The sequence below is a fragment of the Urocampus carinirostris genome, chromosome 11, assembly GCF_059441175.1.
Source record: "Urocampus carinirostris isolate Australia breed hairy pipefish chromosome 11, RoL_Ucar_1.0, whole genome shotgun sequence".
NCBI classification, from domain to species: domain Eukaryota; kingdom Metazoa; phylum Chordata; class Actinopteri; order Syngnathiformes; family Syngnathidae; genus Urocampus; species Urocampus carinirostris.
In genome coordinates, this window is record NC_142359.1 from 1,514,728 (window position 1) to 1,537,355 (window position 22,628).

Sequence of the window (22,628 nt, forward strand, 5' to 3'; positions counted from 1 at the left end):
GCGCGCCCGCGTGCACAGGAAAAAGAAGCACGGCGGCATGGATCCTCTCCACCAACAAATCTTGCGGAAAATGCGTCTTCATTTGTCCGAAGAGTTGCTGGTGTCGGACGGCGTTCTTCCTTTTCTTTATCAGGAGAACATCGTGACGGCGGCGCAGGTGGAGGACATTTTGTCGGAGAGCAGCGAGCGCAAGCGGTGCCTGAAATTACTCGACTTGCTCCCGAAGCGCGGCCCCGAAGCTTTCGCTTGCTTCCTCCGAGCTCTCGACGACTTTGCCTGGATTCGAGAGCGAATACTTCGAGAACTTCATGCCGGGAATGAAGAGACGACGAGGCACCCGGCGACTCCAGGTATGTTGCAAACTAAGTAACTTTTTACGTCGTTTAAAAAGTAATCGCGTTACCTCCCAGACGACTGAAACCTAAGTAGCGTGCTCCTCTAAAAGTAACGCGTTACAAATGAGCATATACTCACATTGAAGCCAACCCTCTTAAACTAACCACATCATAAAATAAATTGAAGAAAAGGTCTACACCCCATGTGCAAAGTTACGGCCCGTTGTCAATTTTTTATTGGCCCTCGGCCTCTGTCATAAAATTAATAATATGTGGCTCGCCAGCAGGGTTGGGTAGAGTTGCTTTAACTTGATTACTTTCAGTTACTTTTGGACTACTCCAATGCTAAATATGCTCATAAAAGACAAAAGAAAGTAAATATGAATAAAATGACTACATTTTGTGCAGGCTTGGGGAGGAACGGAATACATGGAACGGCAAAAATGATGTTGGCAAGCTGTTTGGTTTTATTTTTATTTTGTTTCTGTCGCATTTTATGTTCGTTTTTCCGGAGATCAAAGAGATCAAAGCCAGGAGAGAAAGCTTACCGCGTGTTGTGAGTCATCATTTTATTCATGTTTAGTTTCTTTTGTCTTTTATTAGCATATTTGGTATTGGAGTCATCCAAAAGTAGTTAAACGTAATCCAGTTAAAGTAACCCTACCCAACCCCGCTCACCAGTAATGTTGAAAGCACTATAAAATCATTTGGCCCCCTTGCCTTTTGGCTTTCTGTGAGAATATAAGCCCACCCCATTTACAACATGCGGAAATAAAAAATAAAACTCGGGTCGTTTTTTCACCCAAATTGTAACAAATCCTAATTTGCCAAGAGACTGTTTTAAAAAAAGTAATTTCAAGAGGCACTGCCAGCCCAAACGTGCCACAAAAACCTAATTGTAAACGAACACTGTGAAATGGGGAAGCAAATGGAAGCTGTTTTAACGGCACCGCTGCGCTTTTTTATGGGACCCTGCGAGTCAAATGAAAATGGTACAAAGGAGAGCTGCGAGGCCGTGCCTCTGAATGCCAAGCACTGAAAACTATTCGCTGAGGATGAATTTATTCAAAACTGTTCACGGAATGCAAGGCTGAATCGTCGGCCCTCTTACATTTTCACTTGACCAAATCTGGCCCGCTTTCTGAAAAGTTTGGACACCCTTGGGAACAAAACATTCTGTCGGGGGCCGGACTAGTAGATTCAAGAGAAAGAAACAGAGAGAGAAAGAAATAAGAGAAAGAGGGCGGTAAAAGGAGAGAGGGCAGGACAAAGAAAGAAAGAGGGAGAGAGGGAGAGAGTGTGAGAAACAAGAGATAAAAAGTCGTGAGAGAGGGGGAAAAGAAAGGGAGAGGAAGAAAGAAATCCAAAGAGAAATGGAAAGACAGAAGGAGAGAAAAGAGAAAAGAAAGCGCGAAGGGTAGGAAGAGAGGAAGAGAAAAGAGAGAAAATGAAAAAAGGAAGTTAGAGAAAAAGAGGTTAAAAGGCACAGAGAGAGAGAAAGAGACAAAGAGCAACAAAGGAAGAGAAAAAGAGCGACACAGAGAGTGAAAGAGACAGAGTGGGAGAAAAGGGGTGGAAAAACGAATCGATAAAATGGATTACTGAACGCATTGGCAGCTAATGAACTCATCAATCAAGGGAAAAGAAAGTTCTGCAGAAATGCAGAGAAACAAATCATGATATAATAATGGTGACATGTTTATCTTAACACAAGGGGCAGAATTTTAAGAATATTTTAAATCTCATCTCATCAGCCGTACCGCTTATCCTCATTAGGGTCGCGGGTGGGCTGGAGCCCATCCCAGCCATCTCCGGGCAGTGGGCAGGGGACACCCCGAACGGGTTGCCAGCCAATCGCAGGGCACACAGGGACAGACAACTCGCTCGCTCAGTCACACCTAGGGACAATTTGGACCGACCAATTCACCTGAAATGCATGTTTTGGGAATATTATTTTAAATCATATCATTTTATTTTAAATATATTTTAAATCATTTGCGCATATTCAAAGATACAACCAAGAAAAAACACCTGGTTGAGAACAGTTTAAAAATATACGCATTATCACAATACTTGAGTGATTTTTGTGTCTTCTACGTCAGACGAGCCGTGCCGTTCCCCGGACGAAGCGGCCAATCGAGTTCCTTCCGAACGCCACCTTTCGCATTTGGCGTCGGTCCTGGGCAGCGAATGGGAGTCCGTGGTGCTGGATTTGGGGGTGTCTTCGGCCGCCATCTTTCGTTGCCGCAAGGACAACGCGCTTTGTTGCCGCGACGCCGCTACGGCCGCCCTGTTGCTGTGGCGACGCCAGCAAGGGAAAAACGCCACCGTACGAAAACTGCAACAAAGTCTACAGGCTGCGGGCGTTCATTCGTCCGTCCTCAGGGACATTATCAGGTCCTGAACCTCATTTGGACTTCTAGTCCAGAAAATACAGTACTCAGAGGCACACGTGTGTAGAGGAACGACACTGCCGCCAATCCGATTCCTGGATCAAGATGGCCGACCGGGGTCTTCGGGCTCGGAGTCCGGTCACGCCAGAATCTCGAGGCTGCGTGATCGTGTGGTCTCGGTTGTACCTGTGAACCGTGAGGTCCACCCCCAAAACCCCTTGATGCCCACCTCATATTCTGTATTGTCCTGTCTTTTACCGACTACCGGCCTGGTGGTGATACGAAGAAGGACGATTTCAGATGAGTCAGCGGACCAGCGTTTGACCCGAAGCATGTGAAAGCCTGCATGGACCAGCTGGCAGAGATGGGAAGCTGCGTCGTGGCCAATGTTCCCTGTCATTTTCCTTACGGGTCCGAGCGTTCACACAAAGTCGGTGAGCAACGCTTGTAACAACAGTGAGCAACAATAATCCCAAGTGTGGCAAGATCATTATCAAATATGTCCAAGACTTGACATTTTGCTGAGTTTCCGGCAATGCAAACTTATTTTTCTCTTTTGAATGAATTGACTCATGTACTATATTGCAAAGGTTGTACGGCCTACAAACGTCGTTTGTTCTTACAATTTTTTCACAACATATCCATTTCTTTTTTTTTTCTGCTATATTTTTTCGCATAATATTAACATTTTTGGGGGCTTATTGAGTCGGTTGCAAGATACAGAACTGTACTTAATCACATTTTTTAGTGGAAGTAGAATGTTGGCAACAAGATTCACTTGATATCATTGGAAATTATTTGAATTTAAAACAAACCTTTTCTTCTTTTTTCCGTGTTTTTTTTTTCTACTTTTTTAAAATTCTTTTTTAAAAAGTCATTGTGTTTATTTTTTCCGAGCTGTTACTTTTTTCTTTTTGTTCTCTATTTACTTTTATCCTACATTTCTTGCTTTTCTTTTTTTTCTGGCTTTTTTCTAAATGTTTCCTTCTTTTTTCCTCTTCCTTTTGTTTCTTTTTTTTCTCAGTTTTTCACTACTTTTTCATTTTGGTATTTTTTTCTTTTTTGTTCTATTTCCCCCTTCCTTTAAGTCATTTTGTGCATAGTTTTACATAATATTTGTTCATGTTGGGATTAAAGAAGCAAAAACAACCCGAAGAGCCGTTTAGGACCCGAAAGAGCCGGTTCCTTTTAGTGAGCCGAGCCGAAGAAGCCGGTTCTCGACAAACTCTACTAACTTTACTCAACTTCGTTCTACTTCGACCTTGACTTCAAAATACCGCATTTAGGACACAACGTCAGGGGAATCTGTGTATTTTTACCTTCATGCACTGTAACTTTGACTTAATTGGCTTCTTAACTAGTCATTTTGAGCCCCGATTTTTGTGCGCTGGCTAGATTTTCTTGTGCGCTGAGAATGTGCGGGCAGTTCGCAACTGCGCACGCGCGCATCTTAGAGGGAACACTGGTCGTGGCCGTCATAGACTTTCTGGACTAGTTTACAGGCTGGGGGCGTCGCTGCTGTCATGCACTTTCCGGACAAATTCTCAACATCTTACCTAGTGTTTACTATACTTGTGTATAGTAATGCCAATTGTGATTCACCCTGGTCATCCTGGAAAGGGGATACCACTTGTGAGGTCCCTTCTCAAGGTTTTTCCTTTTCCTCACGCTGAGGTTTTGAGTTGTTCCTTGCCCGCATGTTGGTTTAAGATCAGGTAATGGTGTCATTGTAATTCTGAGCAGTCCTTTGAGACATTTTTGTCATTAAGGGTGTCATCAATAAATTGGCCCCTACCTTTGTTTTCAGAGCTATGCAAGAAAAGCAACAGACCTTTTGGTGCAGGGGCAAATCATCATTCATTTCTGAAACACTATTTAAAAAAATCCTAATCATTCAAATGAATTGGTTTATCTTGAAACCGGGTTTATTGATCAGTACTTTCATTATTGCTACCAAATTTCTTTCCCCTCCCTCCTTGCTAACACATTGAGAACTGTGTTTTATTCAGTTTGATGCAATTTTCCTTCTCATGTAAAGAAAAGGTAGTTTGTTGGAATCAAACTGGGTGCGTTATTCATTTGTGTGTCAATATCATTTTCCTTCTGGACCGAACAATCATTATTCATATCAATGAACTGATTATTAAATTATTTAAAACTAAAAATGAAATCTGTTAAGAGCAGGGGTGTCAAACTCATTTTAACTCTGGGACCACACGATGGAACAAACATTCTGTCGGGGGCCGGACTAGTGAATTAAAGAGAAAGAAAGAGAGATAAAAAAAATAAGAGAAAGAGGGGGGGAAGGAGAGAGGGCAGGACAAAGAAAGAAAAAGAGAGAGAGGGAGAGATAAAAGAGAAGTCGTGAGAGGGGGAAAGAAAGGGAGCGGAAGACAGAAATCCAAAGAGAAATCGAAAAACAGGAGAGAAAAGAGAAAAGAAAGCCCAAAGGGTAGGAAGAGGCAAAGAGAAAAGGGAGAAAAGGAAGTTAGAGCAAAATAAGTTAAAAAGACACAGAGAGAGAAAGAAACAAAGAGCAACAAAGGAAGAGAAAAAAAGAGACACAGAGTGAATGAAACAGAGACAGAGAGTGGTAGAAAAGGGGTGGAAAAGAGAGAGAGAGAAAAAGAAATACAAGTACAGTGTCTTTGTTCGAGGCATCGGGCTTTGGCAACATCAAGTTGACATATTTCAACCTGCAGCTTGTTTTTCTCTTGCGCTTCTCTGAGTGTTGTCTCGCGGGCCTGATCTGGCTGCACCAAATGCATCTTGCACAAACCCTTACGATACCAAACTGTATGTAACATACTACATGCCGTCATTTCTTTGTGTAAATATTGTGTAAATTATAACTATAACCTTATCCTCCTTGTTTTAGAACTTTATCTTCTCTGTTCCTTATCTTCTTGGTTTCTTTACCTCACTAGCTCAGTAGCCTAGATGGTAAGGCGCCCGCTTTGAGACTGGGAGGTTCGGGTTCGCGCCCCGGCCGAGTCATTCCTAAGACTTAAAAAGTGGTCGGCGGCGCCCTCTGTTGGCTGCGGCTGCATCGGCTCGCTACAACGGGTCAGGTGCAATCGACATTTCGTTCTGTGTACATTGTTACACAGAATGACAATACAAGGAAATTATTATTATTATTATTATGTGTGAAACGAGTGTCATGACCAATTTCGTTGTCACAATATGTTAACCCATTTTGTAACAATGACAATAAAGGTAGATTCTATTCTATGTACCTTGTAATCCAATACATTTTAAATATGAAATATATACCACTAAAGAGGTTTGCTTTATTTACATGTTTAACACACACTTTATTATATTCAATCACATTTTTAAAACAAGAAAGCGACGTCAATTGCTGCAGCGCCGGTAGAAATAGAAATGGTAGTCGGTGAACAGCGCCCCCACGTAGTGATGGTCGGTACTGCAGTCAGCTTGGCCCTGCCCACAAGTCAAATCACACACAAATTACAGTTATACTTTTGGCTACATTTTGCAAATTGCAACAACATTTCTGCAAACATTAATAATTGATATGAACAATCAGCGAATGCATAGCGCTCGTTTTGGCTTGGAGTAACTGGAACTTTGCCTGGCTTTTCGTTGGGGGTCTCCTGACTTTTTTTGTCTGAGTTGATCATCATTCCTTTTTTTCCTTAGCCCCCTTTTAGGTATGAGATTGTGACTTTTCTTCTTGTGTTTTTCACCGCTTGTCTTGCAATTAATATAAGATTCTTTAGATAGCTTCCAGTATTGTTTGATCGAGGTTCGTCCTGGTAGCCATGGGCGTTTTTTTGACGTTGGCTCCCAATTATCCTGGCTGCCTACTGCATGCTGTTGGTCGGCCAGGCGACCCGTCTTACGCCGTCCCGGTTACCCTTTTTTAGCATTTGGTTACCCGTGAGCATTTGCTATATTTACGATCAGGTTTGTGTTTGTCGCCGAGGTTGGCTCTCAGTTATCCTGGCTGCCTACTGCATGCTTTTGTTTAGCCGCCGACTGGTCCTAATTAGCTCTTTTTTGCAGTGTTAGCTCTCTGAGTGTTATTTTTGCCAGTTGGCCTAATTTTGGCTGTGTATAGCATATATTTGTAAGTATTTTTGTCTATTGTCACAGCAGCAGCAGATAGGAAAATGCTCCAAAGGGTCATCAAAACAGCCCAGAAAATCATCGATGGCTCTCTGCCCAGTCTGGAGGACATTGCCTGCTCTCGCTACTTCAGCAGAGCAGAAAACATCATCGAGGACTTTTCTCACCCAGGCCACCACCTCTTTGACCCGCTGCCTTTCGGCAAGCGCTACAGGTCACACAGAACAAAAACAAACAGAATCAGAGACAGTTTCTTCCCCAGAGCCATTACCACCCTTAACACACACCGCACAAAAAACTGAAAACTCTTGCAAACGCACTACCCCATACAGATGTTAAATTGTATTCATGCCTATGCTCACTTTGCACAATGTCGACTATTTTTTTGCACCTAACGCATATTGCACAAATATGATACCAAACTGTATGTAACATCCTACATGCCCACACTTTATTGTGTACATTTTGTGTACCGTATTTTCTGCACTATAAGGCGCTCCTAAAAGCCTTTATTTTTTTCAAAAGCTGACCATGCGCCTTATAATACAGTGCGCCTTATTTATGGATCAATATTAAGTCGCAAAGTCTTGCAACTAATGCAGCAGCCGCCGACTAGATTTTCCCCCAAAGTATTCCGCGGTGTATGCTGGGATTTATTTACCGGCGTTTCATTGGCTAACCAATGTGTCAATCATCAGTTGAATCGATCACTATTGGCTAAAGTTATTCGGAGGTAAAGGGGGCAGATCCTTTTTATCATTTACAGGCTGGCATTGGCTTAAACGGCAAAACAAAGCCTGCAATTGGCCGAAAAAGATGAATGTGAATCGCACGTTGGGTTGCACTACGGCATAGAGAAAGCATTTTTTACTATTCTGTATTTGTTAATATTTTACTCTCCTGGATTTACTACACTCACGGATATACATTATTATTGAACACAACGACTTTGGTGAGCTACTCCGGCTATATATTATCCCTGTATCTTGTTTCAGACTGAACTCGATGCTTCTGTGATAAGCGGTGCAGATAATAGATGGAATGGAGTGTCTATTTTTAAATTAAACTCAATTCCAAGTGTTTATTGTCATATGCACAGTAAAGTTGCGAGCGGAAAAGAAAATAGAAACTAAGGAATGGTTATCATTTCTTGAATCCCAAGACTTGAACCTTCCGAATGATGGAACGATGCATTTGAGTGACATGGTACGGACACCGCATCCGCACGTGTCTATGACACGTATTTGCTTCTTTGCAAGCTTTGGGAATGTTAAGGGGGTAATCAGTTGGACTGAATCATCTTACTGTTTTGTCGACGTTCCCATTGGAGCGCCTTATAATCCGGTGCGCCTTATGTATGGAAAATATAGGACCAAAAACTATTTTTCGGGGGTGCGCCCTATAACCCGGTGCGCCTTATAGTGCGGAAAATACGGTAAATTATAACTATAACCTTATCCTCCTTGTTTTATAACCTTATCTTCTCTGTTCCTTATCTTCTTGGTTTCTTTACCTCACTGTGAATGTGTGAAACTGGAGTGTCATGCCCAATTTCGTTGTCCCAATATGTTAACCCATTTTGTAACAATGACAATAAAGGTAGATTCTATTCTAATAATATTATTGTATTTTGGAATGTGGTTAAGTGAAGCGCTACAATAACACATTTGTTTCTCTGTCCAAATAAACTTTATATGAAAATGTCTATTTTGTGCCGTGTTAGAATCGTTCTAGATCACGATTGCAAGTCCTTACGGCCACCGTGGATCGAAAGTGGAAGGAACTGTGGTAAAGATGAGCCACGTGCAGCGGCCATTGGTGATCCCCCTGCCAACAAAAGAAGTCAGTTTAGGGTCGGTGGTCCTTCGCGGTTAAAAAACTCGAGGTTTGTTGGCGCGGAACCTGAGTGTTTGAAGGATATGGACCGGCCTTGTCCAGATTTCTGTGGCGCGAAGCGGCGCAGGGGGACGACTCTTGAAAAGCGCAAAGGTGCACCACCAGCAACTCTGTGGAACTGAACACAAGAACTCGACAAGAACTCGACAAGAACTCGACAAGAACTCGTCAAGAACTCGTCAAGAACTCGACAAGAACTTGTCAAGAACTCGTCAAGAACTCGTCAAGAACTCGACAAGAACTCGACAAGAACTCGTCAAGAACTCGTCAAGAACTCAAGAACTCAACAAGAACTCAACAAGAACTCATCAAGAACTCATCAAGAACTCGTCAAGAACTCGTCAAGAACTCGACAAGAACTCGACAAGAACTCGTCAAGAACTCGTCAAGAACTCGTCAAGAACTCGTCAAGAGCTCAATGTGTATGCCGAGGAGCCTCACTTCATCAGGAGGGTGACTCGCATGTTGACGGGGACAAACGGGCTGACGGGGACTTGGAAAACGAACCTGTCGGGTCTGAAAGTCGCAAACCAGACGGTAAAGAAGTTTTCTTTGCACGTTGGGGGGTTTGTTCCTGCACGCTTACCCGCACTCGTCTCTTACGCAGTAGCGACTGTCGATCACTTGTCGATTCTCTTTGATCATGAAGCTCGTGACGGTCGTGTTTGTCCCTGGGAAGAATATACTGTAAGCTCATGTTGTAGAGATATTCTTTGACTGAATACAGAAACCCCCTGCGACAGAAACTTTGCCCCCTATTGACTCAATAGATGTCCAGGCACACCTCGGCAAAGTCAAGTTGTACCCTGTGTGCGTATGCATGTTGTCTGTGTTGTTGTAAGACGCGGGTGCCCTCTGCTGCGGTGCGCCCTGTGTAGTGTTAAATACAGAAGTAGAAGCAGCCACGGAGACTGCATCTTTTAAAACGGTGTGCTTATGCTCCTGAAATATGGTACATTGCAATCTCAGGGCAGCACGGCGGCGCAGTGGTTAGCGCGTGTGTGGCACAGTTCTGAGGTCATGAGATCGAACCTCCTGTGCGGAGTTTGCATTTACTCCCCGTGCTTGCGTGGGTTTCCACCGGGCACTCCGGTTTCCTCCCACATTCCAAAAACATGCATGTCAGGTTGATTGGCCAAACCAAAATCAAATTCTCCTTAGGTGTGAACGAGCGAGTAAATTGTCTGTCCATGTGTGCCCTGCGATTGGCTGGCAACCAGTTCAGGGTGTCCCCTGCCCACTGCCCGAAGATAGCTGGGATGGGCTCCAGCACCCCGCAACCCTACTGAGGATCAGCGGTGCAGACAATGGATGGATTACAATCTCTGCTGAGAGTCACTCTTGCGCTACAACGCCGCTGCCTCGAGCGCTAACATCCAGAAATCAAATAACCATCCCAAACCTTTGAAGTTTGGGAGCATTTTATCCTGGATACAGCGTTTAAAAAGACGACTTGTAATGTTAGCACAGCAGACTTTGCATATTATGGCAGTAGCTGGGCGATGCACCAAAATGTTGGACATTTAAACCCAACGGAGTCTGACTCGCCTCGGTAAGATTCAAGTAACATTCAAGCTAATACAGTTTTTATGACGTTCTTTGTCAATTTTATACGCGTATATTTTGATCTATAAGAGAGTTTGAGCGTTAGACTATGCCTAACAAATGTATTTGAAATGAAATGCATGCGTTTAGTTGTAAAATGTTAAAAACAGCAAACCTCTGTTGTTAAAAACTGTTTGATTTCAAACCGTCTTTTGTTAAAGAATTTACAGTTGCCCACCAAATGTACTTGACAAAATGCGCAACGTACCGTATGTCACAAAAGAGAGTCCACCTCTCACGTAGCTGCAGAGATTTCACCATAACGCTAAATTGAACTACACTGAAGAAACATCTCTTTGACACAATGAAAGAACCGCTCGCTTTTGGTATGATAAAGTCAAACTTGAGATGAAATGTGACCGAAGAGAATATACTTACGTCGCGTCGCCGAGTTCCTCCATGATAAACCGAGCGCCACATAAGAAGGGGGTAAGGTGGGAGGAGTTAAAGGAGGTGGGTGTGAGCGAAGCGGTAACTCACCACGACTAAGCATTGTGTCAGGGCCTCCCCCTCCCCTTCACAATAAGAGTGTCCACACCGTGTCCTCAGTTGACATAAGCTCGCGCTCAATGGCGTCAAGTCAATAAATGCTTTTATTGAGAAGGTATATTTTTTAGACCCGCGAAGCTCTGAAACCCGCAAAAGTGAAACCGCGAACTAGCGTGGTTCCACTGTATTTATGAGCCTGTCCCTAAAACACGAACAGAGGATGTAAGGGTGCGGTCATACGTACAGTCCGTGGAGCTTTGAATCTTGTCCAGGAGATGGTCTGAAGCTTTCTCTGTAAGCAGATTTATCACTTCCTGGTCACATGACAACTCGCCGCGTCGTGGGCTCACCTGCCCGGCCGTCCGCGAAGCCTCGGCCTGCGATGACGCCGTGCCCGCCCCCCGGTGGCGTGGGACAGCAGTACTCGGTGTTGCAATACAGCAGATCGCAAAAATGAATGTCGGGGGGCCAGGGGCCCGGGGGCGCGATAGGTGGCGCTACGATATAGAGAAAAGAAAATTCACGTCATCCGGGAGAGTAAAAAAAAAGTAAAAACACCGCTTCACCTGAAGTGCTGCCGCTTGAGGTCGGTGTCGGAAGTGCGCTGCTGCTACTCCGCAAAAACAAAAAATGGCATTTTCTTTGTGAATAAAACGGCTGACAATTTGGTTTTACAATTTCAGTTTTCAAAATTTGAGCGAGTCTCTTAAGCGGACTACATGTGGCAACCCTTGTTACATATTTTAGACCCGAGCTCTCCAAACTGTTTCAAGCGTCGAGCTACTTTTTGTTGCTAATTAGCGCAAAGGACACCCACTTTTGTACGGATTTCTAAATTAGAAACTTAGCTTGACGGTTTGCTACATAACTAAAAAGTTAGCTTGATAGCTAGCTAGATAAGTAAACGGGTAAAAAACAAAAAGGGAGCTAGATAGATGTCTAAAACAGTAAAAAGCCAACGAAATAGCCAGATGGTTGGGTTGAGTAGATTGTATCCCATCCTTCTCCAGACCAACATACGTTCCCACTCGGTCTCGGACCTGAAACCTTTTGCGTGTTAGGCGAATGTGCTAACCACTGTTGGTTGGTTGGCTGGATCCCTTAAGCACACCAATAGTAGAGACAGCATTTCCTGTGGTGTGTCTAGCTAGAAAGCTCAAAAGTTAGCCATATAGCTCGCTCCAAAAAACTGCACATTTTCTCATTCACTGTATAAAACCCATACATTGGAATTGAGTTTGTTGTATTTCCTGTAAAAAAAAATACCGTCCAGTTACTGCGCTTTTGGCTTGCACTGTAAAGAAAAGATGTTCACCTGACCACAGAAGATGAGTCGGCATTGCCTTGGGTTACGTTGAGCAGGTACACTGTGCCGGTGCTGATGATGCTAATAAAAACAAAGGTTTTGTCAATCAGTGTTTACCAAATATAACACTGAAACAGAAACATTGAGCCTGTTGTCTAAACCAGTGTTTTTCAACCTTTTATGAGCCAGGGCATGTTTTTTACATTGGAAAATTTTTGCGGAACACCACTAACCAAAAATGTTATGAAATGACACTAAACAGTATGTTTAATTACAATATCATTTATAATACCCCCAGTTTTACAGCACAGACACTTGACAACGACATCATATTTGCAGAAAATGATTCCTAAACATTTTATAAAATTTTAAAAAGTGATATTGGATAATTTCTCACAGCACACCCGATGATCTCTCACGTCGCACTAGTGTGTGGTTGAAAATCACTGGTCTAAACCAAGCATTTGACAACCTTATTTCAGTTGCGTGTTTGCGAAAATGGAGTCAGACATGGGCGGCACGGCGGGGCAGTGGTTAGCGCCTGTGCGGCACAGTTCTGAGGTCATGGGTTCAAATCCAGCTACCAGACTTCCTGTGCGGAGTTTGTATGTTCTCCCTGTGCTTGCGTGGGCACTACGGTTTCCTCCCGCATTCCAAAAACATGCATGTCAGGTTAATTGGCCGGTCCAAATTGTCCCTAGGTGTGAATGAGCGAGCCAATTGTCTGTCCCTGTGTCCCCTGCCCGTTGCCCGAAGATGGCTGGAATGGGCTCCAGCATCCCCGCGACCTTACTGGGGATAAGCGGCGCAGATAATGGATGGATGGATGGAGTCAGACATTAAACCGGTCCGCGGTACAGAAAATCTGTGTGTGGAGCTACACTGTAGATCAGACCTGGCCACTCACATGGAGAGTTGCATGTCCTGCATGGTTTTAATAATAATAATAATACATTTTACTCTAAAGTGCCATTCAGGACAACCAAGGTCGCTGTACACTTAATATCAAACAAGAATAAAACAAGCAAGTGATCTCATCTCATCTCATCAGCTGCACCGCTTATCCTCAGTAGGGTCGCGGGGGTGCTGGAGCCCATCCCGGCAATCATCAGGCAGTGGGCAGGGGACACCCTGAACCGGTTGCCAGCCAATCGCAGGGCACATGGGGACAGACAACTCACTCGCTCAGTCACACCTAGGGACAATTTGGACCGGCCAATTCACCTGAAATGCATGTTTTTTGGAATTTGGTAGGAAACTGGAGTGCCCGGAGGAAACCCACACAAGCACGGGGAGAACATACAAACTCCGCACAGAAAGTCTGGAGCTGGATTCGAACCCACGCAGGAGGTTCCCAAGACCTTAGAACTGTGCCGCACATGCGCTAACCACTGCGCCGCCGTGCTGCCACAAGCAAGTGATGAATACCAAAAAAACAAAACAAAGTAAAGTTAAAAAAGGGGAGGAGTAATGTGAAGGAGATGAATATGAATAAATAAGTTTGAATAGATGTGTTTTTATTCCAGATTTGAAGGTGGGCCAGGTGGCGGAATTTCGGAGGTCAGGTGGGAATGAGTTCCAGAGATAGGGGGCAGAGCGGCTGAAAGCTCCACTCCCCATGGAGCTGAGACAGGAAGCGGGTATAGTGAAATGAAGGGTGGAGGATGATCTGTGGGTGCGAAATAGCGTGGCAATGTGAAGGAGGTCAGACTGGTAGGAAGGGGCAAGGTTATGGATAGAGGTTTCTCTTCTTTCACTCGTGTGATACAAATTTTCAGCCCGTTGAAAGTAATCCAATGAAAAAAATGTATATTTCCAAAGTTAAGGGTGGTAAAAATATATACCGGTATCCACTATTGTTCGTTGCAACAACAAACAGATTTAACTCAGCTTCACCCCACTTCCCGTCAGCCCGCGTTTGCTACGCCCCTTCTTTTTGATTCGCTCGTAGAAAACATATCACAATAAGTCTCTAAAATAAATACATTACAAAAATATACAGTTGCAAATACATTTTATACATGGTTACACATATTTACAGAGAAAGACGGTACACCGAGAGATTTTCAAAGCTTTAATAATAATAATATAACTTTCATCCCAAACCGTGACTGTGACAGGTAGCAACACGCTACTAGCAACACGCTCGTAAGACAGTAAACGGGTCTGTTAAAAAAATATACCGTACTTGTAAAAATCACGGTAAACCGTTCTCATCTTTCTCCTTATAACCGCCGCCCTCAAGGGCGACTTCCTCATTATCGGAAAGAACCTTTGTCAGACTGACAATTTGTACATAAACTAAGAGGACGCCGTCTACCTCGGCGCACTTATTCCACCGGTGAACCACTGAATAAGCCGCAGGGCTGAACATTTGGGAAAAAAGTAGCGGCTTATAGTCCGGAATTTACGGTAATTTTGCCTCTCTAAGTTATTTCAGCAATCAATTATTCATCAAATTTTCTATTGACTCCCCAAATACGCTACAAGTAAAATCAGTTGCAAGTGATGTCCTTGTGGTGATGCGCGCACAAGTGCAAGAGGACAAGAACTTCTTACCAGATGGCAACGATGAGGCACAGCGAGAGCAGGCTGGCCCGAAAAACCTTCTTGGAGACGCAACCTTCAACATTGGACTTAGAACCTTTCGGACGCACATCAAAACTCTGCGCCGCTGTTGACGCTGTGCTCGGCTTCCTCGCTGTCCTGTGGGTGAAGGTCAGCGGAGAGCTTTCGTTTGAAAAGCAAAGCCAAGAAGAAGAAGAAGAAGAAGCGGACGTAGGGGAAGAGGAAGTATACCCGGTGGAACGCAGACTTCCCGTCAGGCTTTTGAGTTTGGCGAGGCGTCGCTTCCAAATTTCCAGTTCGCTCACACGGGTTTCCAGGCTGTCGGCCATCATGGAGAGCTGCTGAACCGCGCCCACATTCTCCATGAAGATCTGGTCCTGAACGAGGGAGCGTAGATAAGAAGGTCATGGGCAGTGTTCCCTCTAAGTTGCGCGCGTGCGCAATTGCGCACTGCTCGCACAATCTCAGCGCACAAGAAAATCTAGCCAGCGCACAAAAATCAGGGCTCAAAATGACTCATTAAGAAGGGACTTAAGTCAAAGTTACAGTGCATGAAGGTCAAAATACACGGGTTCCCCTGAGGTTGTGTCCTAAATGCGGTATTTGGAAGTCGAGTCGAAGTAAAACGAAGTGGAGTAAAGTTAGTAAAGTTTGTCGAGAACCAGCTTCCTCGGCTCGGCTCACGAAAAGGAACCGGCTCTTTCGGGTCCTAAGCGGCTCTTCGGGTTGTTTTTGCTTCTTTCATCCCAACATGACCAAATATTATGTAAAATGATGCACAAAACGACTTAAAGGAAGGGTGAATAGAACAAAAGAGAAAAAAATACCAAAATGAAAAAGTAGTGAAAAGCTGAGAAAAAAGGAAACAAAAGGAAGAGAAAATAAGGACAAATTTAGAAAAAAGCCAGAGAAAAGGAAAAGAAAGAAATGTAGGAAAAAAAGTAAACAGAGAACAAAAAGAAAAAAGTAACAGCACGGAAAAAATAAACACAATGAGATTTTTTTAAAGGAATTAAAAAAAAGTAGAAAAAAAACCACGGGAAAAAGAAGAAAAAGTTTGTGTTGCATTCAAATAATTTCCCATTATATCAAGTGAATCTTGTTGCCAACATTGTACTTCCACTAAAAAAAAGTGATTAAGTACAGTTCTGTACCTTACAACTGACTCAATAAGCCCCCCAAAATGTGAATATTATGCGGCAAAATATATCAGGAAATAAAAAGAAATGGATATATTGTGAAAGAATTGTAAAAACAAATGACGTTTGTAGGCCATCGTACATGAGTCAATTCATTCAAAAGAGAAAAAAAATTTGCATTGCCGGAAACTCAGCAAAATGTAAGGTGATGTCAAGTTTTGGACATGTTGATAATGATTTAGTTGCCAGACTTGGGATTGCCGCTGCTCACTGTTGTTTCGAGCGTTGCTCACCGACTTTGTGTGAACGCTCAGACCCTGGAAAATGACAGGGAACATTGCTCATGGGCCTGATGTTTAACGAAGGCATACCTTGTCAACCAGCAGAAGGTTGTCGATCTTGTGTCCGCCGTGGCAGGTGAGGTCGCCAACCTCCTTGACGGCAGAAGGGAGAAGCTCCCTGACCTCTTGAGCTAGCACCCCTAAAATGAAGAGCGTTGTGTCACAGTCCTTTTAAATCTGCTTTCTTGCTGTTGACATCTACTGGTGTTCACTAGCTTCATTACCTGATGGATCCCTCTGTTCTTAAGTGTGGCGGACTAGGGGGCTTAAATCATTGTCAATGAGAAAAGACCATTGATTAGAATATGTATAGATACCACAGCCATATCCCCCTAGTGGGAGGTGGCTAGAGTCATTTCTGACTCTTTTTGGGAGATTGATTCAGAGGAGGGGATTCCCAGCCCCCTCGCTCAACCCAACTGAGGTGTTGGGAGTCATTAGGTGAGCAAACCCCCAAATTCCAACCCCTAATGCTGAACGCCAAGCAGGGAGGCAACGGGTACCAATGTTTAAGTCTTAGGTATGACTCGGCCGAGGCTTGAACCACAATCTCCCAGTCTCTGGGCGGGCGCCCTACCCCCAATGCCACCAAGCTGGTATTGATTAGAATAATTCCCGAAAATGTTTTGGTTAGTTCCGTTGTATTTGTGTATTTGGCATGTCCTTATTTATGGGATTATAAACAAAACTAAACAATTCCCGCGGCAATTGTAATAGTTGTGATTGATCTGGAAGATGATCCCGGCATGTATATATAACCCCGGTTGTTAGCATTATGAGTTAGCATAAAGTTTTTAACTCAGAGAGATGTTTCTGTCATTTTTTACTTGATTCCACACCCCCCCGGTACTGGCAAGTTCATTTGAGATGGGCCCACACCTCGTCACCAACAGTTTTTACAGCTAGCATGAGTAAGCATAGCATCAACCTCTCTTTGCTAATACTCGGGCTGGCTAGGCCAGCCCAACGAATCACCGTCAGTGTTTACAGCTAGCTTGCGCTAATATTTGCTAGCGTCGCACATAGCTGTTAGTATCCTCTCGCTAGCATACACTCTTTGGAATTCACCATTTACCCATGGTTAAAGGTAATGTGGGTCGGGCCCTCTCAAGCCACCCTAGACAGTCCCTGCCTACTATGACTACCCTCTGGAAAAGCCCTCGTTTCCATGACTAAGTAAAACTGTATGGCTAGCCTGGAACGGTAGCCTAGTGGTCTTTTACAATACTGGAGGAAACTCGTCAGCACCGGACCTGTCTGGTGCGAGTGTTCGATTCCCATTTTGGAAGCAAACTCCGGCTTGTAGTCAAACTCCACGATTCGCATCTGTGTGATCCTCCTCAGCTGTTCCTCCACATCCACCTGGAGGACACAGCAGCTTTTGAGAAAAGCTCCAGACCGGTATCGTCAGCGAGGCTTCCAAAGACGTCCTCACCTCCCGGATGTTGCGTTTGACGCGTCGGTCAGACGGTTGCATGATCCGGCCCATGACGGTGGCGTTGCCGCACACCACCAGCGCCTCGTCGGGGGCGTCCGTGTTGATGCCTACCCGGCCGTGGTAGGCCAAGGCGTCCTGCGCCGCCCCGCGCTGCCACGAGGCCTCGCCCTCCGTCTCGAACTGGCCCGGGTTCGACGCCTGATCGTGTTTCAGAAGGGGTCGGGATAGAATTTTAAACGGATCGGGGGCACCGGCGGGCGGAGAGAGCGGTTACCCTGACGATGAGTCTCTCGGACACGAGGCCGGCCAGCAGGAAAGACGGCGACTCCTCGTCTTCCTCTTTGACGGTGGCGTACAAGCCCACCACCATCTGGAAATATCTGGACGTGCAAGGTTAGCTGGCTTTGCCGGGGCTAGATACAGATGTACCGTATTTTCCACACTATGAGGCGCACCGGGTTATAGGGCGCACCCCCGAAAAACATTTTTTGGTCCTATATTTTCTATACAGAAGGCGCACCGGATTATAAGGCGCTACAATAGTAACGTGGACAAAACAGTCAGATAGTTCAGTCCAACTGATTACCCCCTTAACATTCCCAAAGCTTGCAAAGAAGCAAGTATGTGTCTCAGACATGTACGGAAACAGTGTCCGTACGATGTCAACAATCCAATCCAATCCATTATCCTCCTCCTCCTCATAGCGTAACCAGGAATATAATTGAGTCCATTTTGGCAGAAAAGTCCTTGCTAGGAGTATTCTTTTGCTTGTTTTCTTTTGTCCAATTGTTTGCTTCAACACACGTGTTTTCCTTGCCTTCGCGATCTTCCGAAGAATTTCTCCGCCGTTTTTTTCGTGCCGGAATTATTACCGTTGTTATCACTTTCTGCATGAAGTTTCGACTTATTATTGACACTGAAGAAATGACCAATTTTGTGTTGATTTTCATCTAATACTGTTTTTTCAGAGGCATACTTAACCATAACTTGTTTAACGACAAGCACCACAACAATGACGTCATCTCGAAGCAACGAGATCTCGTTGGCCGAGATCGGTGTGCGGACGAAAACTGGAACCGCGAGACCAAAACAACAATGGCGGATCTGCCTGCCGAAGAGTTCGGAGTGCGGTAAATCTTTGTTTGAAAAAAAATGTAATCGGGTCAAAATGGCAATTTTGTGTCAAAAGAGTTGCGTCCCGGGGACGCACGTTGACTTGACACGATGCGTCCCCAGCAAAAATGATGCGTCTAGGACGCGGGGACGCCGGCAAACGATAACACTGCTTAACATATGCAAGAGTGCCTACAGATAAAAAAGCCCAAGCCAGAAAAAGTCAGCGATGAAGCGGGTAAGCTCAAGTCTCCTATCCAAAAACATACCTCTGTTCAGGGTTCGGCCGTCCCTTCTTTCTCATGTTGTTGGCGGTGGTCTCACTGAAGTGAAGCCGCCCCAGCGTCACTTTACTCGCGGCCCCGCTCGCCACGTCGACCCTGCGGGAATCGAACAACGGTCGCGGGGATTGGCAAAACCCGTCCGGTGCGTTCCGGGCGAAGTCACCCACCTGACGGGCCGCCAAGGCTTCTTGGTGCGGTCGGCTTGAGACTGCTCCATAGTCACACGATGCTCTGGAGATTCCATCTAGCCACGATGTTAGCGCCCGTTAGCATTGTTTAGCTCAATCATCCATCCATCCATTATCTGCACTGCTTATCCTCAGTAGGGTCACGGGGGTGCTGGAGCCCATCCCAGCTATCTTTGGGCAGTGGGCAGGGGACACCCTCAACCGGTTGCCAGTCAGTCGCAGAGCATACAGGGACAGACAATTCGCACCTAGGGACAATTTGGACCTGACATGCATGTTTTTGGAATGTGCGAGGAAACCTGAGTGCCCGGAGGAAACCCACGCAAGCACGGGGAGAACATGCAAACTCCACACAGGAGGTTCAATCTCATGACCTCAGAACTGTGCCGCACACGCGCTAACCACTGCGCCGCCGTGCTGCCCCAAGCTAAATCAGTGGTTCTCAAATAGAGGAGTCCCGCCAAGGGTGGCGCCTTTGACTCTCTCGGAATAAAGTGCAATTGTACTTCCACTCCTGTTGGGGGCAGTGGCGCTCTGATTGGCACGGTGTTTTGTCTACATTTTCACTTTGCACAAAGTACATAGCACAAAGTATGACTATGAAGTGCAGACCCACAACTGACCTCATGAAAAAAATACCTAACAGGGATGAAGAGTCAGGTGGAGGGAGACGGAGATAAAGAGCAAAACGAAAGTTTCCCGAAAACTAAGACGCGGAAGTTTGACAAAGCGCATGTAGCGCTGAGCTTCACTGCGACCACAGAGGGGGAGACGAGGAAAGATCGGTGTACTTGCTAAAAATGTTGGCAGCAGACAGGATGAAGCCAAAATAAATTAAGTTACACTTTACACCCCAATCACGCTGGTGAGCGGCTTCAGTGCCAAGCTCGGGTGTAGATTTGGCATGGACAGACATAACGCGATACCGCTAAAAGATTTTATATGATTGACTACAAGTTACCTGTATTCAGTTGAATGCAAATAAGATATTCACTGGCTGTGCTTTAGTTCAATGTACAAGGTCAGGACAGGTGGTGTGGAAGATGTTTTGTCTAGGACATTTCGGATAACAGGAGGCCTGTGCTGACGCGGGACGACCAGAGATCGTTGGGCATAAAAACAACCAGGGTTGGGTAGGGTTACTTGAACTGGATTACTTTCAATGACTTTTGGATTACTCCGATACCAAATATGCTAATAAAAGACAAAAGAAACTAAATTATGAATCAAATGAGTCAATTTTGTGCAGGCTTGGGGAGTAACGGAACACATGGAATGGCAAAAATGATGTTGGCATTTATTTTCATTTTGTTTCTGTGGCATTTTATGTTGGTTTTGCCGGAGATCAAAGATATCAAAGCCAGGAGAGAAAGCTTACCGCGTGTTGTGAGTCATCATTTGATTCCTACTTAGTTTCTTTTGTCTTTTATTAGCATATTTGGTTTTGGAGTCATCCAAAAGTCATTGAAAGTAATCAAATTAAAGTAACCCTACCCAACCCTGAAAACAACTACCTTGGCACGCCCATGGGAGGAGCCGGCACACCATCACGCGGGGAGAAGATAGCCAATGGGGGAATATTCTTTGCGTTGTTTGTTGAAATGTATAAATGATCCCCGGCAACTGGGATGGGGGCCATCTCCTGTTTACACTTAAATTTTACCTCCATTTTTCTCTCAAGAAACGAGCGTGCATAATTGTTGGATGAATCTAGGTCGTGTTTGGTTCATGGAGTCAGATAACTCATTCGAAGAATTTGGTAAAGGGTACAAAGGGTGATTATGGGGGTGCTAGAAGTTATCTTGGTTCTAAGGGGTGTTGGACAGAAAACCATCGAGAAGCACCGAGCTAAGTGAAGCTAACCTTGACCCCGAAGACGTCGATGTTGAGGTGCTCCAGGTGGCGCGTTCCACCAGGGGTTTTCACATATGAAGGTTCCGTGGCAAAGCCCACGTGAACCGTCACCTGGAAGTGGTTCTTCTTCTGGCACACAAAAGCGTCGTCGGCCGGAGAAAAGCTGAAGCCTTTGTCTGCGGACACCGCTAACGCCGGAGGCGGCCTGTGACCGCAGCACGTAAAGATAGCATCAGCGCTAACACGATTTTTCTATACAGTGGTACCTCTACTTACAAATGTCTCTGCATACGAAAGTTTCAGGTTACAAAGTACCTGAAGGGAAAAATATTGCCTCTTGTTACATGGGTGTTTCAGGATACAAAGTCGAAAATACAGTACATGCTGCCATTTGTTGCTCCCAGAGTTCTACTTAGCAACCCTGTGCATATGGCAGGCTCATCATCCTGCTCTGTAAAGAGTCTAGTGTATGGTAGCGCTACAAAGAGCTATCATTCACAGTGGACCCAACGAAAGACATGCAGAAAACAAGAAGAAAAGAAGAGGAAGAGACTTTTTCTGGCAATCGAAACCACGCAAGAGATAATAGAAAGGTATGAAAAGACACAGGAGGAGTTCAGAGACGACAAGGGGGAAGACGCAGCCATCAGTCCATCGGTCCAATTTAAAGACATATTGGAAAAATTCCACAAAGTCTCGTAATTCGTGGAAAGGAATCAGCCGGAAAAAATGTTGACGGGCTATCGCTCATTATGATGTAGATTCTCTAAAAGCCATCGAAAGCAGACGTCATTGGATCAGTTTTTCAAGAAATGCCAGGCAAAAAGGTCAATGAATATTTTTATAATTTCCCTTCTTCTATGTCGTTTTATGTTTATTCTGCAGTCATTTCATTTTAACATGTATTTGGTTTCATGTTCTTTTATGATTCAATATCATCATTTTGCGGGGCATTTTCATTCATGTTTCAAGTTACGAAGCTACTCCCAGAACCAATTCGATTCGTAAGTAGGGGCACCACTGTATCACTGACGAACACGAGCCGGCCGACTTACACGTCGCGCATGTTAGCGTCCAGGACGGCTTTCCACTCCTGCGATCGGAACGTCTCCCACCTCAAATGTCCTCTGGGGACGATGCCTCGAGTGCCGTCCTCGCCGACCGTAAGTCGCTCGGGACCCGGCCACCAGTCCTGACACTCGTTTCGTTTCCTTTTGCTGTCACGACACAACAACCACATGAAATCCGATGTTTTTTAAGACCGCGTGTATTTCAAATGGACTCAATCAACCCCGCCTGTTGTTTTCAGATCAGAATGACTGACGACGTTTGAACTCAGGTTCGGCCATTGCGACTCGATGATTGGATCCAAAGAAAATTCAAAACTTTGTTGTAGGCCTACTGCTCTGCTTTCGCTTTGTTTACGTGTGATCAGAATGATGCATGATGGGAAACCCCCAGGCGGCAGACGCATGCGCACAGTAGCATCAAACCGCTCGCTTCGTTTGCAACGAAAAAAATAGAGATAGAGGCTACCGCGGCGAACTCGTTTGACTCGATTGATTTGACATTTGGTGATAGTCG

The 22,628-nt window shown here is 44.9% G+C and overlaps 2 protein-coding genes across 2 annotated transcripts in view; one reads left to right on the forward strand and one right to left on the reverse strand.

The window, feature by feature from the left end:
* On the forward strand, positions 1-7,937 carry cradd (CARD and death domain containing adaptor protein). The gene is made up of 2 exons (XM_088348044.1): positions 1-350; positions 2,438-7,937. Exons 1-2 carry the CDS (start codon positions 38-40, stop codon positions 2,737-2,739), a joined length of 615 nt encoding a protein of 204 aa, XP_088204170.1. The 5' UTR covers positions 1-37; the 3' UTR covers positions 2,740-7,937.
* The window catches only part of myrfl (myelin regulatory factor like), a 27,273-nt gene continuing 10,665 nt past the window's right edge, over positions 6,021-22,628 (reverse strand). The window contains exons 6-24 of the mRNA XM_088348043.1: positions 22,100-22,261; positions 21,054-21,249; positions 19,170-19,246; positions 18,988-19,098; positions 17,880-17,985; positions 17,603-17,803; positions 17,421-17,529; positions 16,198-16,307; positions 14,919-15,064; positions 14,679-14,825; positions 12,129-12,200; positions 11,380-11,423; positions 11,164-11,310; positions 11,058-11,105; positions 9,306-9,390; positions 9,161-9,235; positions 8,726-8,837; positions 8,579-8,650; positions 6,021-6,175 (exon numbers count right to left, since the gene is read on the reverse strand). Coding sequence (XP_088204169.1) covers positions 6,086-6,175; positions 8,579-8,650; positions 8,726-8,837; positions 9,161-9,235; positions 9,306-9,390; positions 11,058-11,105; positions 11,164-11,310; positions 11,380-11,423; positions 12,129-12,200; positions 14,679-14,825; positions 14,919-15,064; positions 16,198-16,307; positions 17,421-17,529; positions 17,603-17,803; positions 17,880-17,985; positions 18,988-19,098; positions 19,170-19,246; positions 21,054-21,249; positions 22,100-22,261 — 2,110 coding nt within the window. The 3' untranslated portion in view covers positions 6,021-6,085. The remainder of the gene's footprint in view (positions 6,176-8,578; positions 8,651-8,725; positions 8,838-9,160; positions 9,236-9,305; positions 9,391-11,057; positions 11,106-11,163; positions 11,311-11,379; positions 11,424-12,128; positions 12,201-14,678; positions 14,826-14,918; positions 15,065-16,197; positions 16,308-17,420; positions 17,530-17,602; positions 17,804-17,879; positions 17,986-18,987; positions 19,099-19,169; positions 19,247-21,053; positions 21,250-22,099; positions 22,262-22,628) is intronic.